Source organism: Trachurus japonicus, chromosome 16 (assembly GCF_045865225.1).
Source record: "Trachurus japonicus isolate A0001 chromosome 16, Traja_1.0".
NCBI classification, from domain to species: Eukaryota; Metazoa; Chordata; class Actinopteri; order Carangiformes; family Carangidae; genus Trachurus; species Trachurus japonicus.
The window spans coordinates 20,922,216-20,940,651 of NC_140922.1; the positions used below are offsets into that span (position 1 = coordinate 20,922,216).

At 40.8% G+C, this 18,436-nt stretch overlaps 1 protein-coding gene across 3 annotated transcripts; it reads right to left on the reverse strand.

Moving 5' to 3' along the window:
* Nucleotides 1–1,119: 1,119 nt before the first annotated feature.
* On the reverse strand, nt 1,120–14,335 carry LOC146972355 (transcription factor E2F3-like). Of its 3 annotated transcripts, none has more exons than XM_085802475.1 (8): nt 13,815–14,335; nt 11,419–11,539; nt 10,013–10,143; nt 9,808–9,896; nt 7,684–7,842; nt 7,158–7,272; nt 5,519–5,660; nt 1,120–3,247 (listed from the first exon to the last, which is right to left on the reverse strand). In XM_085802475.1, the coding sequence occupies exons 1-8, from the start codon at nt 14,094–14,096 to the stop codon at nt 2,955–2,957; spliced, it is 1,332 nt and encodes a 443-aa protein (XP_085658601.1). In that variant the 5' UTR covers nt 14,097–14,335; the 3' UTR covers nt 1,120–2,954. The 3 variants fall into 3 exon arrangements, with proteins under 3 accessions (XP_085658601.1, XP_085658600.1, XP_085658602.1); XM_085802474.1 differs by having other exon boundaries at nt 7,158–7,268; nt 7,680–7,842; XM_085802476.1 differs by lacking the exon at nt 13,815–14,335 and adding an exon at nt 13,439–13,565 and having other exon boundaries at nt 7,158–7,268; nt 7,680–7,842.
* Between the last annotated feature and the right edge of the window lie 4,101 nt (nt 14,336–18,436).

Sequence of the window (18,436 nt, forward strand, 5' to 3'; positions counted from 1 at the left end):
AAAATTTAGTTTTAACCGGATTCGAATCTCTCTGAAAGTGGAAGTAGCAAAAAAAAGCAAAAAAAAAAAGATAGATAGATAGAGAAAATGTCAAATACTCCCTTGAATCACTCCAAAACTAAAACGGACACACAGTGTCACAGAAGCAAAGCTCCCAACACACTTCAGCAGAGGACAACCAAGTCACTGATTGTGATTCAGTGGCACACAGACATGCAGGCAAGGCCTCCTAATGACCAGATAAATCATAAGCTAACTTTGAATGAATGCCTGCATGTGTGTGTGCGCATGTATAATGAATGTGTATCAGTTTTGGGGTTTAACAGATGCTCTGGATTTTACAAAAACACTGAACAAAATAAAACCTAAATAACTTATGGAAAAGAAAATTGAAAAAATATTGCAATACATGTCTGCTTAACTGTCCATCAAATGTGCACCCCAGTATTCAAATTTAACATGTGACATATGAGACTGGAACTGAGTGGAATCTCGCTCACCTAAAAAGACACAAGTGCGATGCAATATCCTATATCACATCTCAATAGAGGGGTAATTTCTATGACAAAGGGGGATTTAAAGACTCATACACACTATGGCATTCACCTCTACGCCCTATTACTATCGTCAAACATTAAGTGAGAGGTAGCCTACAGTACCTTGTGCACTGAAAAATTTAGAAAACTGTACATCAATTTACACATGGCAGGCTTACTCTTTAGCAAGCTTGATCTTTGACATTAACTCACACATGCTGCACACGCAATTACTCAAGCGCATATCAATCAGGTCGGGGAGAAGTTAACACTAACAGCAGCAATACTTCCTGCAGCCGCAGGTTGTTTTAGTTTAAAAGCTAGGGTTTCAGAGTTGTCTGCTTTCTGTCATCAGGGATGTAATCAAACACAACAACCTATTACAAATGAACAGCAAGTGTCTCAAATACACATCCCCACAGCTTTGTTCACCAAGTCCTCAAGCTCTTCTTGATTGAGCACTGTTTAAAGATTCAGTGGCCCTAGACAACACCAAAACTTGGTTGCACTGAATTTGTTTAAATTACAAAACTTTTTTTTTTTTTTTTTTTTTACCCTTTTTTCTAATTTTTTCAATATCATGTTATGGCAGAAAATAAGCCCTTCGTTACATGCTGCAGCCTCAGTGGCTATCTGGTTCTTTGTTGCTTAGATGACCATGATATCATTAGTTATTTCTACAGTATTAAAATCCATTAAAATTCAACATTTATTAAACCTAAAAAGACTAATAGCCACCTATCCTGTTTCCTACACTTCTTCCAGTGCACACTGACCAGGCAGTGTGCATTAAGTGGTTCAAAGTCACATATTTCTGATAAGCTCAAACCACAGTATAATTTCACAGCACACAGTCTTTACTGAGGAGGCATTATGGGAAGTTTTGTTATGGCAGCTTCTGCTGATGGCGATGGAAGGGAGAGGTGAAAAGCAGCAAGAAAGGGAGAGTTTCCATCCTGAATTCAGAGTATCAGTAAAAGTAGGAGATGATATCCAGGTCTGCACATCTTATATCCTTAAAGGCCAGATTTATGCAGGTGCATTAGGTGCTTTCGCCTAACCCCACATTACCCAGTTGGGATGGCTTTTGTGGGTTCTGTTAGCAACAAAACACAAAGTTCTAGTTGATGTAAGGTTAGCTATTATATTTTTTCCCCCCCATGTGGAGAATCTTTTGCATTTGTCATTGCAGGGTTAAAAACTTGAGGTTTCCCCAATTGATCTGCAAATGAAAGGCTGATCTGGTGGACAGGCAAAAGAAAGCTGTATGCCTAAAAGCATTTAGAGTAAATCTAGAGTACCCATTATTTTTCCATTGTCATTTTACAGTTTGTTTTAAATCAACTCGGGGGCGCACCGAAGAAGCCATTCATGCTCCTCTCAATACATCTAAATAGTGCTTAAATGTACAAAATAGTAATTCTTGTAATTTGATAATTAGAAGCCCAGATATACAATAGATAACCTGACAGGTCTCAGACACAAGACAGAGGACCTAGGTCTCAGCCTGCCTAATTTAACTTACCCTCACTGATGGTGTGCACCAAATTCGCCCTGTTTTCTTTTCACGTTCACTTTAATTTCTAAAATGTGATCACAGAAAAATGTCTACTTAACAGTCAGCAGTGTGAGCATTCAATTACAGAACATCGGTGTAATAGAACGCAATCATTAAGGATTCTTCAGGATCTACTCTTCCCCATAACACTTGGCATTAACGCATCTTTAAAGTAGTGGATATGTCACAGGATGGATTATCTGGATGTATTTGGACAACTGACTAGAAGTGTATCAGTGGAAACACAGACCCACATATTCTCTCCTGACTCGCCTGTCGAATCCTGATATCTGCATCATCCTTCAAGATTTAACACTACCCAATTTTCCTCTTCCCTGCTCTTGTGCGTGCTTCAGGCACTTTTTGTTGATCATATCACTGCACTTCAGTTGCATTTACACTTGAATTTTATGCTAAACCCACCCACCACTTTGGATGTGTGTTAATGCCACGTGATGCGAGGGTACTTTCAAGCTGTACAGTACCGAGAGTCTATCCTCATATGAAGGTGGATATCGTTCCCCTCACCGTTTATACTTATCCAAACAGACAGCCAAGGCTTTCAGATGCTCCTCCAATGCTCAGCTACACTGAAGGCCTTACATAGCCTGAGACAAGGAGTAATGGATATGTCTGCACGTTGACCAGTCATGTCTTTGTGTGAATCATTCAAGGCCATTCATTTCTCACACCATGAAATAACATGGCATTTAGTCCAACTGGGACTGAAAAAGCCCTCAATGTTTCCCTCTATTTATTTAAAATTGGCTTATACTAACTACACAGACAGTCACAGGCATCAAACCCCTCACTGATTCTCCATCTCTCTCCCATGCATCCATTCTTAATTTCTGCTAATGCTAGCTGCACAGGAGGTCATCCAGGCTGGAGGGCATTTTATCAAAGTCATAGGCCTCAAACAAATCGCTGATTCCCTGGTCATCTCCCAAACCTAGAAGGTAGTCATCTTCCAGAAGAGGAGGCCCGAGGTTTAAGAAAGGCCCCAAGGATGCAGGGATCTGGTCGTCCGTCTGCTGGAGAAGACTGGTGAAAGGGGACGAAATGGGGGAGAGAGTAGTAACGGAGACGGCTGAGGAGGAAGAAGGTGGAGCCACAGGTGCAGGGCTGGGAGAGGCGGTCGCACAGCTGGGATCTGTGAACAAAAAAGTGAGAGAACGAGTTTAACTGTTGTAGACCAGCAAAATGGTTGTGTTGATCAGTGTCATGGTGCTTGTTGTACCATACAAAATAATAAACTATGGTTCAAAAATCTGATCAACTTCACCTAATGGGTCTTATCACAGGTCTGTTTGAATGATTTGAACCAATGGTGGCTTAGGTACAAGTAAGTCAGTTATTAAAAAAGTTTGGGTTTAATGTTTAATCTGCCAGGTCAGAGTTGTTTTGGTACTGCAGGCAGTCAAAACAAAACAACTCTCATGCTGGTGCCAGTTTAGCTAAGCATTGCAAACCAAGCTATAATCATTTTCTTTTATTGTCCAAACCAGCTAGGAACAAATATCCACCCAGCAAGACTGTGGTTGTGGTTTTCATTCAACTTCAGCCTTGCCAGTCTTTACAAGCAGAGAGCTGCTCTAACACCAAAGATATTTGTGTTGGTACTGGGGTCAGAAAAACTTGATGCACCTTGACAGCCACACTCAGTACGTTTACATGACACTTGAAAAAAACGAATTATTGCCTTAATCCGACTATAACTGGACAACTGAAGTGCATGTAAACACCTTAGTCCGACTGAAACACCCAGATAATGCGATTGGAATTCGATTTTCTCCGTATTCTTGTATACACCTTAGTCGGAGTATAACTGGACAATGCACATGCGCATGCTCCACAACAGTAGAGACGGCACAAAGTGGAGCAGAGAAGCCACCCGAACCCGGCAAAGTAAAAAAAAAAACCTAACATCAGCGCCGATTCAATGCATTTTACACAGCGAGACCAGCAAAAGTGTTTTATTAAAAGAAAAAAAAGAGAGAGAGAGAGAGAGAGAGAGAGAGAGAGAGAGGGAGAGAGAGAGAGAGAGAGAGAGGAAAAAAGGAAGCCCGTATCTATTCTCAGCGCGAATCCGGCCCAGACTGGCGCGTCTGGTCGGGAACTGCAGTTGAGAATTTATTATTAAGCTTACTAATGGTGCGTTCCAGGCAACCCGTAACTCGTATTTTTCCGACCTGTTCCTATGGTTACCCGTTAGAACGTACAGTCAAACTCGTAACTTCCCACCTGTGAACTCGTGCTAGATCGATCTACTCCCAGTTCCCAGTTCGTAACTCGTAACTTGCCTGGAACGCTACAAACTCGTAACTGGTGACTTGAAGTCGTGACTTACGGGTTAAAAAGCCTGCCTGGAACGCACCATAAGTTGTTTATATTCAGTTTTTTACGAGATGACAGAAAAGTCAACAGGACAGGCGGCGTATTAACCCGCTGAAACAACGGGTGACGCCGCATGAGGGGGCGGACCCCGTCAGTTATTCGATTTTCTCAGTTGCATGTAAACTGAGACAAGGACAGAAGTCCGACTTGACGCCAAAATCGAATTTTGAGCATAGCTCGATTAAGCTCTGCATGTAAACGTACTGACTGATGAAAGCCCAGTCCGTCACTAAATTTGGAACTGACGTGATGACACCAATGAGTCCCCAGACTTTCACCCAGCAGGTAAATTTGTCCACATGTCTGAAGTGTTATGTTACCAGTGAGAACACACAGCAAAAACACAGACCAAAGATTGAATTCTCATCAGTCTCAGCTGCACTCAGCTGTGACATGCTGTGTTAGAATAACACACCTTAACAAGCCTGAAAATTAAAACCCCACCTGACCAGCAGGACGCTGCCCGAATCACAACTATTAATTCTCGCCCTGAACTTGCCCAAACCTGGCCCAAAAAAAACATAGAGCCTGGCCTGATGTGTCATTATTGCGTTCTAATACAGGCACACTTGCTTGTAAAAATTAATTTTCTACTCTACCAACCAAAATGACTTGATGAATCTTGAATCAAATACCAATCGGACAGGGCATACAGGCAGGCATGAGCACTGAGTAGAAGTCATCCTATATGATTACTCAACTAAGTTATACATTATGCTGTTAGCAGATTATCCTCACCAAAATGAACAGCGCAGATTCAATGCATTTCACAAATTTAAACAATACACAGTGCAACCAGCAAGTTTTAAAAAAAAAAAAAATTGAAAAAAAAAAGGAAGCCTGATTCCGACCCGAGTCATTTGTATATATTCCCGGCTAGAGCCACTGGTTGGGTTGTTCAGGCCGCCTTGGCCCATTGAGAACTCAAATATAGGTAAATGTAAATACTAGATTACTAGATTGAAGAGACAGACAATCTCTACTTGTAAAATACAGTGTGACACTTGATGCTCAATCTGAAACGAACCTTGAAGGACTTTAAGGAAAGGTGAGTTCCCATTGATGTCTGTGTTTCCATTTTTTACAGGACTCCTGGGGTCATTCTCCTCATCTGGGCACAGGAGGACTTCTATGGGACCTTTGGTGCTGGTCAGATGGATGGACAAACTCTGAAATTAAAAAAGAAAGAAAGAAAAAGAGTTTGATCAGTTCACATCACAACACTGACAGAACTACACCCGTTACAAGGCGTGGATAGGCAGCGTGGAGAGATAAAAATATAAACTGCAAGTCTCCCTTCCACATGGCTCCACTGAGGCGCAAAGGCTGACACCCACATACAAATTGATGCATAAATTCCAGTAGACCATGAAACACCTTTAGTTACCACGTAATCTTACCGGTTGTTTGATAAAACCTGTGAGTAACACCAATTTTATGAGAACCGAACTACCTGCAACGTCCAATTGTAGCGCATGGGTGTCACAAGAAACACTACATCTGTCTAGTTAACATACTTGACATTAGGTGAAGTAGTTTTTTGTTAATTTGGAAACAACACAGGGTTAACTTTGCTTAGTATTACGAGTGGATGCAGAGAGAAGCTCTTGTCTAACTCATTCAGACAGGACCATTATTCCTGACTAAAATGTCCCAGAAATACAAAAACTATTGTAGAAACTATTCTCTAGTGGTCCTTTTCCACTTGCGCGACTTGGCTTGACTCACCACGGCTCTACTAATTTATTTTTGCTTGTCCAATAGTACCTGGTAGGGGTTGCATGACTTGAGATTTTTTAAAGTCGACTCTAATGTCATTAAAGTCGAGTCGACGTCGACTAGTCGCTGACGACGTCATTCATATTTTTCCCGTCATAAATAAAATCACAGGAGGAGGGAAATGCTTAGCAACAATCTGTATTCACTGACAGACAGCTCATGCTCAGAAATTAGTACACAGAACAGCAGGTTTTTTGTTTTTTTGGTAACATATACTCCTTCAGTATATAAGCGCAAAAGAAAATACTGTAGCCTACTGTCTGTTAAACAATTTGGGAGGAAAATGACACACAGGCATGACTAGTGACCATCACGGTCCTGCTTCGTCACAGTTTTTCATTTATTTTGCGCAAGAGGATCAGACTTTTCATTTAGCTAAGACAGACTAAAACAGACTGTGTTTGAGTTTTCTTGTGCTGGGTACAATTTTATTTAAGGTTGTGTCCGCTGATGATGCAGAAGGGTTCCCAACAAAACAGGTGGGCCAAGGAACGCAAGTAAGGATCCAGCCTACGTAGTCTGTAGTTGCTGCTTGTAGCGTAGCATTTTTGATGTTTATCTCACTTGTGCTAATCTTGAATGTTGATATAGTAAATATCCTTTGTGGGTGGGAATGTCAATGAGTGTGACTCAAACAGACCGGACAAAACGGAAAAGGACCTAAACCAAGTCGAGGTGAGTCGAGCGAGGAGTAGAGCTGTGACTGTGTAGTGGAAAAGGGACATAAGTATTAAGAGCAAAGGTCAATTTTCCCCAAATGTGAAACCTTTTTGTTAATGAAACAAGTCATTGGTCAAATGACAAGTGAGCAAGAAGCAGAAGTTTCCCAACAACAACAACAAGGAATGCAGTGTATGTTGGAAATGCCTTTATGAGAGTGTACATACCTCATCAGGATCTGGTACTTCTAGTTTGGTGTCTGTGGGTGCTTTGACGACTATAACAGTCTGGTCTCTGAGGTTTCCCAGCTGTTTGATGTCTTGGTATGTCACATAGGCATGCGTGAAGAAAACAGGGTTAAAGAAATAACCACACTTTCAGTTCATGTGAATTCTAAACTTACATGTACCGTATTCAAGCCTGAAAACGCTGACTATTCATTCAAGTGAAGTGAAAAAGTGAAGTGATTTCAATACCATGGCCACACATGCAGATGTTGTAAACTACATGAGTAAGCTACCATTTAAGACAACCTGAAGAAAAAAAGATTTAAAGGATCTGATATTAAAAACAACTATGTCACAGTTATGTCACTAACTGTGGAATAGGCTGGAGCATGCAACAATGTCCCACTTACACCAGTCTAGTTATCTTTACCTGCAGTATTAGAACATAGTTAGGGGATGTTTTAACACTGGAGCAAGGTAGCTTACGTCATTGTTACTTTGGGATGACCTAACAGCAAAAGGATATTTCTGGTTGCTTGGCGACTCGCTCATGTATCTCATATCCAGGCTACATCTCTGGATAAGCTGTTCGAGCCTCTGCTCCTCCTCTCCCAGCGCAGAAACTTCCGCTGCAAGTCTTTGTCTCTGGCTCAGTGCTCCCTCCACCTCTAACAGGCTGCAGCCCCTGGGCCAAAGAGGATTGAAAAGAGTGAATTAGAAACAGATTTAGAGTTTAGTACAACAGTGTCCAATCTCTCTCTAATATTGTGGAGGTTGTGAGGTCTGAAATAACATAAAATATCATACATGAAAACTGAAATTTCAACAGGCACAGATATCAAATATTCCTAGGCTTCCTTGTAACATACGTAAATACTTCCTGTGGACATACACTACTCACAAAAAGGATATTCACCTTTTGGGTGAAATTTATGGAAAATGTAAAAAAGTTCATACTACAGTGATATTATATCATGAAAGTAGGGCAATTAAAGGGACAATGAGGAGTTTTAGAAAGCGAAGTGTTCTCATACTACATTTACCATGAGCCTCCATGCGCACGGTGAAATTCTTGGACCGGAGCAAAAAGGATGTCTTGCCAAGAATGTTTTCATTCATCAAGAATGAAAGTCAGAGGTTCAAAGACGATCAGATACCGTCGTAGTTCCTACCATAAACGCCGATTCGGCGGCGTTATTCCCACGACCCGCCGGGCAGCGTCCGTGAAACCGAAAGTAAGGAAACGCTGGTCGGCTCGCCCAGCGTTTCCACCACTAACAATAATAACAAAATAACGATAGAGACAAAACGATATATTTATCGAAAATGGAGCCATTAACAAGTGTGGGTAACGTAGATTCATCCACAATACAAACTCCTCGTTGTCCCTTTATGTAGAAGTCTGGAATGGTAATTTCTTCATCTCAAACAATGTACTGAAACAAAAGCTAACAATAGTGGTGGGTAGACCACAAGAAAAAATGTCACTGTGTCAAGAACTTGTCATGTGGCCAAAGGATGTCCACTTCTCTGCCTCCCTGTGACTCTTCCAGTCTCTGTGTCCCTGTTGCAACCTGCTGATGACACTCTGTCACACTAGGCTCAGCGGCAACTTCCCTCTGACAACATCCCGTATGAAGCCTCGACATGTCCAGGTACTGCTGATTGATTGTTAGGTGTTGTCTTGGTCTCATGATGTCAAAGTGTGAACAACATGATACAGAGGACTGTTTAAATACAAACTGTCACTGAACCAGAACATTTAGTGGTCAATTCATGGATCAGACACTTGTGATTTTTACGGTTAATCACCTTGTTAGAGAACAGCATGGTATGTTATAAGTACTGAAACATTGAACAGTTGAGCGTGTGCATTCAAAAGTTTAGAGAAGGTCAAATTAAGTTCACCTGTAAATGTTATAGTGCATCCCAAAGCATAATATCCCATATTTTTGTGAGTAGTGTATGTGGCCACACTGACAACAACATATTTAAAATGCTTTTGTGTCTCATTTCATACTAGACGTTATTTACCTGTGGTCTCTTACAAGTCAGGTCACTGATGAATGAACTGAATTTACTTTTGAAAAAGTGAAAATTAGGCCAAACACAGGACGTCGTGTGGCACAGTGGGTAGAGCAGGCGCCCCATATGCAGGTTTAAATACCGCATCGGGCGGCGCTTTGCTGCATGTCATTCTCTCTGCCTCCCCATTTCCTGTCTCTCTCAACTGTACTGTCAAATAAAGGCCTAAAAAATATACTTAGGAAGGGAAAAAATCGGGTATTTAACTGAATTTAGTAATGGGTCTGAAGTTGTAATTCATGAACAATGACGCAAAAGTGTGGCACAGTCTGGTCTCATCATACTTGGATGTGATAGCAGTTTACATGCAGCCACCTGCCTTCCTGTGCGGGCAAAGGAACCTGTTTACTGGCAGAAAAACAGTCACGCAAATTTATCGGCATCAATCCAAGATAAACCCACAGTCTCTTTGAGATTTAAACCTGTAGAAACTACACATGCACACATTTCTGCTCGGTTATATTTTTGTGGATGATGGGGCCAACGGTAAACAAAAATGTTCTCTTCAAAAAGATGAAAACTATCTAGTATTTACATGATGAAGTGAGAGGGAATGATGACTTACATCCACTGAATGTTGTTCTTTGACTTCTTCTTGATGAGGTGAATGCCTTCTAGTACATTAGTGATATCATACAGGCGTCTCTTCTGTACCTGAAAGTAGAGAATACAGATCTTTAAACTTGGCAGCGTAAATCAATTAAACTACCAAATCAACCACAAAAATGCATCCCTGACAGTGTTGATTTTAATTCAAAATGTACCTATACCTGTAAGGTTTCAGCAGCAAGGTTGAGGTCCAAAACTCCATCAGAAGACTGGGCAAGAAGGTCCACAAACTTCTTTGTTAGCAGGCCCAGGGAGGTGTCGTACCGCGTCTTCTCCGGTGGAGATTTGGGTGCTATGGTGAGGGGAAAAAGTAGCAGGAGCAGAGAAAACAAGGACAAGAACAATGTCAAATTTAGACACAAAGATCCTTTGAAACTGTTTTATTTGTGAACAGGAAGTCAATGTGGCTTCATCAGTTTTATAAGAGACAATCAGATCATAGGATTCCCATGATATCAGAAATTTCCCAACAGCAGAAGAAATGTTAGAAAGATATCAATAATAGTACAACAGTATAGTTCAACCTCCGAGACATGAAGCTGAGCATTGAAGTTTATGTTTGGACTGTGTCACGAAAATGTACATTTACCTTTGTGGTGTTTTGAGGAAGCTAGAGTTTTTGTCCTGGACTACATTTAAAGGTTTGATATTCTACGTACATCCGACCTTTGAGAAAACAACCTGGGGTTGTTTTTGTTTTGCTTTTTCAGCCAGGAAATGTTGGAGGCAAATGACTCAATCAGTCACAAGCAGCTGGGGATTGGTGACTTACTTGGAGAGAGGATCAAAAGCGTTAAGTTATATTTCCCAGCAACACTTGTATTATGTTATCAATAGCTCTGTGCTGCTGATGGCATCAGTTTCTCTCATCAGATGGTTTTCTGATTTTCAGGATTTCTGAGAGGAGCCCAGGGGCTGCGGTTCCCACTCTGCAAAACATCCTGTGGCTGGAATCAACAATATAATTGCACTACAGCAATGTAGTGACTGGCCATGTAACAACTCACGTCCAAGTTTTGTTTCTTTTTTTAAATTCAAATTATATTCTGCTTTAATAAACAGTGCAGGACACGGATGCAGAGAGAAAAGGGAAAATTAAGGGACAGTGCAGAGGATCTTTTTGGTTTGTTTTTTCCTGCGCTGATTACAGTAGCATAATTTGGATAAGTTAGACAGCAGCTAGGAGGTTTTCATATCATGGGAAAACTCCAACTCCAAGAAAATATGAATTACTACTGATACATTCACAGTGCTAAGGCATTTAAATTAATTTGGCTCCTATTTTTGTATTTTTGAGATCTGTGATTTCTAGTGAATTTTCAAGGGCTATGAACTGGGATATATAACCCTAATAAAGGACTGTGGTAAACTCTCTTCCACTTAAAGTGAGAATGAAGCGGTTCTTTAAGCCATGGTAATAATGCCCACAGTGTCACATTATTTCCAGTGTGTTCAGCTTGATGTGGCTAATGGCCAACACATGACACTGAATCAACGTGTTAAAAAACCCTGGATTGAATGTATTCAATGGATATGAGAGAGTCCATTTCAGTATTTTGGTTCTTACTTCTGGGTGTCTTTAGCCGTGCCCCATTAGTCGCTGCTGCTGCTCCTCTGCCTCTTGGAGTTTTGGCTGGTTCCGACTGGTACTGGTGATCCGAATCATCGAGCGCCAATCGCCTTTTTGCCTAGAAGAAGAAACAGATACTGTTAAGAAAAGTTACTGGTGCTTTTGACCATCTGAGGGATCATAACTTTGATTTTCTCTCGTGTGTCTCTGTCGTTTATTTATGAAAAATGAACTAGAATTAAAATGTTCAAAGGAAAAGCTGGTGAACTGTTAGAGCACAGCAAACTTTGTACTTTGATCACCAAATCAGGAAATTGTTCTTTACAGCCTTTCCCCATTTCAGTTTTGATAACCACAACTTATTTTACTTCACAACATCTTAAGTGGAGCAGCAACGACACACTCATAATAATCCATCAAGACACAAGATGTTCTTCAACGAAATTCCAAAAGTATCAATAAGAAACTGTGTCCGTTTCATACACCGTGTCTCACACATGTGTCACAAGACCAGATGCCAATTTCTTCTTTTCCAGCCAAATTTACCAAGAGAAAATCACATGGCTTAAGCATGAGTCACATCTATGGGTTTGATGATAGTGCCGCACAGTAAGATAAAAGTGATTCGAGGTTACTAAAAGCAGTATATTCCTCACAAGAAACCACGTGATCCTATGAGCAAATGGTCAAGTCATTCAGCCGTCATATAAGGCCATTTCAAACATTTAAATGACTCTTCAACCTATTGTGCATGAACATCCTGATATGTTCTGTTCCCTATTAATCCATTCATCAAATCTAAATATTGTTATTGATACCGGTGTAAGTTCAACAGCCATTTGTGAGTTCACTGAATGTTTACTGGTTAAGCTAGACAAAGGCAAGGTATATTTCATTACCTCCGACTTCTGCATTGGCACAATATTATGCTCTACCTCATTACCACTTTAATATTTTACACCATTTTTAAACAAAGTGTTGAACATCTCTGAGCCTTTATACCATGGATTCTGTATCTCCTCTCAAAACATTTCTGATCCAAAAGTGTATCATTTGTTAGTGAAACCCCAAGTATTTTTTCAATTTCCAGCCTAAAGTGGCATTCTTGGTGTTTTAACCATTACATAGTATGGTGGCTTGTTGAGTAGGGCCCCCTAAGTTTTATATGTTGCAGGTTCCCACCCTGTTGTAGTGACTTTGAGCAACACCCCAGTACTCCATTTCATCTAAAACTCTACAAAAGGGAGAGATCAATGTATCCCCCAGTGAACATAAACTACTTATATCATACTCAAACCCATGTCTAATACTTTCTTACTTGATCAAGTACTAGTATAAGAATAATATGCCCTCTGTTGACAGCCAAAATGTCAGCCATTTTATATCAGCAAGCAGCTCCCTTCACCCCCCCTGCCTGGTCATGGCTACAGCCTGAGATAGAGACTGGTTTAGTTCATGAAAGATGAATAGCCAGGAACAAACCACCACCCTGAATGCTGCTCTAACTATTTAGTGTGGTTTGTGCAATGTTGAGAATACAGGAAACGTGCATCAGCAACACTAAAGCAGCAAACTCAAGTTTCACTTTACTTGGCATTGAAAGGCACCATAACGTTACACTTTATTCACAAAAGAAGGACACAAGACATTTGTGCAAGAATTAAGGTCAAGGCCGGCAACGAGTAATGTTGTCCTCTAACAATCAATAACGCTACTAGCTAACATGGAAAGCTAACATGTTTTAAGCTCCATCCAAGTTGGCTTGCATCTTCAGAGACGACTGGGAGAAATATATCTACCGAGTAGTTCAAAAAAAAAAAAAAGCTGGAGCAAAGAATCTTTTACCCATGTATAAACCTCAAGTCTTTGCAAGTTTAGCCACTCGTGCCTTGATATAGAAAGCGAAAAATTAGCTAACTAAGAAGCCAAGCTGCCCAACAAATCCCCCCCAACCCCCCAAATTAAGACACCAGCAGCAGCAGCCACTAGGCCACCGCTAACGTTACTCATCTCTTACCAATATTTCCATCTGCCTGCGAGGGTGAAGCGCACTCATAAGCGCCATGAAGTTAGCATAGCACGCTATTAGATGACATGTCTGCGTTTCTGTGAACTCACAAACTAACTTAAACTCGGCGTTTGGTCGCCCCACGGTCAATAAACCCCCCAACCGACCCGCTTGACTAACTTAGCTTAGCGGTAGGTAGTTAGTGAGTTAGTTAGCCTTCCTCGCTAGGGTGAGTCGTTGGGGGGAAATGCACTGAGCTAAGTGAGCTAACGTTAGCTTTACCCGAAACAACAAGCTCGGCTAATCTTAGCAGGCTAACATTTTGTCGTGTTTGTGGCTAGTTGTAGCAAGCGAAATGTGTTCAAAACGAGCTGTGGTAGATTACCGGCGGTCTTCCCAGAGCCGGTCGTTGTCCTGCTCCGTTTGCTGCAGCTTGTTGTGGAGTTGTGTAAATGTTGTTTATCTGAGGCTCGGATAAACACACATTTGATGTCTGTGTAACGTTGCAAGGCGGTGAGGTGGTTATTATTTGGATATAGGTAGCGTTGGATTGTCCGGGGTTTAAACGATCCGAAAGGGTTGTTAAAATGATATTATTATCCAGAGGAGAGCCCCCAACCCCCGCTAAAATCACTTTGTCCGGAGCCGAGGAGATCCCTCTTCTCATCTTGCGTATTCGGGGTAACCCCTTTCTTGTCTCTGTACTTTTAAGCCCGTATGGCTGCTAATCCGCGGTAAAAGTTACAAAAATAATCAGACCGAAGTAAAGATGAGAGTCTGATTCATCGACTTTTGTAAAGTATTTTTCTTTATGAAAGTGCATTTAGGCAGATGCAACGGATTAAAAAGTAGCGCAACTCTCGTTTCTCCCGTCGAGAAATGGCTTCAGGAAGCGGCCTGATGAATGAAGGGATACGGTTTACGCGCTCAAGAGCCCTCCCGCGAAACTCAGATTTCCCGGGAAATTTTCAAACGGAATTTACATGCCACGCGTTATTGGTCCGTCTGTGAGCAGTCCCCGCCCCGTTTGCCGCGGTATCGACCAATGACAGCTCAATCGTCAATGCGCCACGTGTTCATTGGCAGTTGTAAACAGGCGACGTCAGCTGTCACGCCTTGCGTGTTCCCTGACAGGACGCTAAGTGGCGCAAGTGACCAGCTGTCCTGAAGAGTCTGTGTGAACTGGTAACCTACAACAGAGCAAGAAACACGACTATGTACTTTTAAAACGCTTTAAGCTTAAATAAACTCGCCCTGTGTTTTACATTAGTACATAATATCGTGTTTTTTTGTTTTTCTTTTGACTTAATAAATGGATGCCACGAGATTTTGTCTGCTCTAAAGTTTACTGCAGGAACAGCTGGTAGGATTTTCGGGCCTTTGACATACAGTATTATGTCTCCATTTATTAACATGCCTGTCGTGGACCCTCAGATGTCAGGGTGGCAGCATCATTGCTGAATATTAAATACTGACCTCCTTCAAGATAATGGGCTGCTGTGATGGCAGTAGATAGGCTAATTAAAACTAGCAGAATAATAATTTAAAATAAAATAAAAAAGTAGAATAAGACTTGATACAAAATGAAAAGGTTTTAACTTGTTATGTCTGTATAGATTTTTGGGGCATGACAATCCCTTTCTTAGCCAGGAGCATTTTTAAAAAAAGTTTTTAAAAAAGTTAAAAAAAAAAAAAAAAAGGTCTGATCAGCCCCTGTAATCAACATACAATAGGCCTATATCAGCTATATTGTTGGACTCCAGGCAAAGCTTACTCATCATCTGCCTGATGATGTTGACAACGAGTAGAAATAAACTCCTCACCCAGAAGGACAGCATAGCCCTACTAGGAGTTGTGTCTAATCTAAATATACACATTACACTGCAGGAATAGGCCTTCAATTATAGAGCAGGCTCAAAACTCAAAAACCTCTTTATTTTCTTAAACTAATAGCTGGATATTTGCCAAGAATCACTGTCTTTACACATGCAAAATTAGAAAACCAGAAACTATACTGACATATTCAAGTTCATAAAAAAAATTAAAAATTCAATGTAGCTTAACCAAAGTTTTACATTCATTTGTGGAACCAAATACATTCAGAGAAATAGGCCTACTAAAGTACAGTCCTGATGTATTTATACTATTCCAGAATATTATATACACTTTAACTCACTACATTTCAGAGGCAAAACTGCATCATATTTATTTTACAGCTACTTCATCCTGCAAAAAATATATATATATATGTACAGTATATACTGTAGCCTTTAAACCGTATATAGGCTGTCAACTACAGAAAATAGTAAAGTAGTTAAAATAATCCAACATATCATAGAAATGTAACAGCACTCATAAAAGGAAAATGTTTGCCAAAATAATTAAGACTTTGATTAGAAGACTAAACATTTAAATTTTTGTATTTCTACAACTACACACGCTGCAAGCAAAAATATTAGTTTCTCAGGCCACATAACTATGTATTGCTATTTTAGTAACCCACATGAGAGAAATGTCAGTATGTGTAAACTGTAACATTATTATTCCGGTGGTCTTATGACATACTGCCAGGTTTCGGAGATACCACTTCAGCCTGAGGATTTTTATGTTCCAACATTGACCCTCAGTCTAAATGCAACATGTCCTCACCTCACATAAGATGTTACATCATAACCAGGCTGCCTCTTTTAAACTGACCTCTGACCTCCATGCTGAGCTGTACAGCTGTTGATGATCCATTAAATGTCATTATTTGTATGTCATTGAAAAGAAAAGCTGAAGAGTTGCCATAGACCGAAGATATATTTCCTACTTTTGATTATTGCCTGTCACTTATATCTATTGTAGCCCTTTGTTAAAATGCAGATGCTGCAGACTTGACTCACTGTAATACTGGCTATCCATAACCTGCCAGTTTCCCATGATTCATTTGGTGAGTAAGAATCACATTCTCACAATTCATCTTTGAGCTCAAGTGCCTCTACTTGAGTCTGTGCCTAAAGTTCATATTTTCTTTGAGAGATGTAGTGAGAGGAGTAAGTTTCCTGTGTAAAAAAAACAAAACATTGCTTGCTCAGCATTAAACAGCGTTTAACTGTTGTGAAATTTTCAACAAATAGAGACGGCATTAGGATTTGTCATCCTGTCAAAATTATTGGGTAACTTCTTCAACTTCATTGTCTCGAAAGAAACAGCGTTATTATTGCACACAAGAAATAAGCATGGATTTGATCATCACTATAATGTTTTATGGAGCTAGAGTGACCGAAGAAGGAGCTACATGTCTCTAAAGCTTCCTGATGCTCAGTCAAAAACCTCAGGTTTATCAGGGAGCTCTTACAATCAAAGATACTGAGATGTCACACACAACTCCATCAAGAAACTATTAAATAACTGAAAAGATGAGTCTATTGAGTGCCCGTGTGCGCTCTTCAGTATCACCAAGGATCTGAAGGTGGCGAAGTGGGGCAGGAATTTCCACTTTGGTACGAAAGGGAAGACATCATCCAGGGTTTGCCTCATGCACACTGAACGATACAGTGGACTTGAGAAGGAGGAACTTGGTGTCTGACTTAGATCAAACTTGGGTGCATGGTGAGAGCACTGGCAGCAGCCAACCATGAGCTTCAGCCACCCAGCCAGCTGATCCGGTATCTTCAGGACAAACTGGATGAAGAAAGTCTTAGGCCAAAGATTCGGCCTCAGGCTCTCCTGCCCAGCCAGACACCAGTGTGGATGGAAAAACACAGCTGACTCTGGTCAAAGGTCAAAAAAGGGACAACCAGCTACTGGCTCCATTTGCTGACCCCCAGCTTTCCCTGTCATCACCATCAAGCACTAGTGAAAGTACACAAGTCAGGGCCAGGAAGGGAGATCTTTAATAGACCTGGGAAGTTACTCTCCCTACTGCAGATGTGCCTGACATGTGGCGCTGCCTCGCTGAGGTTATCAGCCCCATGCTGCATAAATGAAGCGTCTCCATGGCAGACCTCTTTGGAAAAATCTGCGCCAATGTGTCTTTTTAACAGGCATATGTGCTGCTGGGAAACATCCTCTCTGATGGCCAACAACAATACATCCTCTATTTCTTCCGCCTTGACTCCCTGCTCGACCCCAGCAATCATTACCATCAGGCAGCTTGAGAACATCACCTCTCTCCCCACACGCTCTCTCTCCTTTCTTCCCTTTCCCTTGTTTACCACTCCTCCCATCCCTCCTTTTTCAACCAAACCTGTTGAAGCAGACTTGCCTCCCATCATTAGCCTGATTCTGCCCGGTGCCACTGCCATGGATCCGGAAAGATAATTCATCTCTTTTACATATGGCCAAGCACACTTTACATGCACATGCTGAAACAAAATTTGGGCTGGCTCACATACTATCTGAGCAAATCACCTTAACCACAAAAGACTGTCCAATAATGATTTTGAATTCATAATTTAAGTTTTAAAAGTAATTTCTCTATTAGGATAAAAAGGATACTAGTGAAAATCACCTTTACACTTTAAAACAATTGCTCTTATATTCCCCATCTCCTCAAAAAATAGTCCCTTGTCCCACCTTGTCAATTTATGTTGCGTCAAGCTTGAAACGCAACACCGGAAGTATTGTAAGGTAGCTTTCAGGAGTATTTTTTCTTTTCTTTTCTTTTCTTTTCTTTTCTTTTCTTTTATCGAGTCACTAAAAAATATTGCGATATTACAATTAGCTTTGCAGACATCATTCACTCAAACAAAAAGCACGCCCACTCTGTGGCTTAAAAAATGAGCAGACTGAATTTAGCCTACATTTATATGAAATTATAAGTTGGCTAATTTAAAAAGTATGTAGCCTATCTACACAAGTGCCAACAATACTGCAGAAAAGCTTTCTACTGGCAGATATTTGCTTTATGTTTCCAGATCAGCGCCACAAAACGAAAAATTGCACATTCGTTATCCGAGCTTTTATTTTGGAGAATTGACCGGAAGAGCTATTAATTTTCTCTCTGCCTCAGTCAAACTTGAC

Bases quoted from the DNA above. Each gene is read 5' to 3' on its own strand.
- LOC146972355 (XM_085802475.1), bottom strand. From the start codon at position 14,096: ATGAGAAGAGGGATCTCCTCGGCTCCGGACAAAGTGATTTTAGCGGGG. The intron at 11,540-13,814 runs GTAATCTACCAC...TTCTTCTTCTAG, and splicing joins CGGCTCTGGGAAGACCGCCG to GCAAAAAGGCGATTGGCGCT. The intron at 9,897-10,012 runs GTATAGGTACAT...CTCTACTTTCAG, and splicing joins TTGCTGCTGAAACCTTACAG to GTACAGAAGAGACGCCTGTA.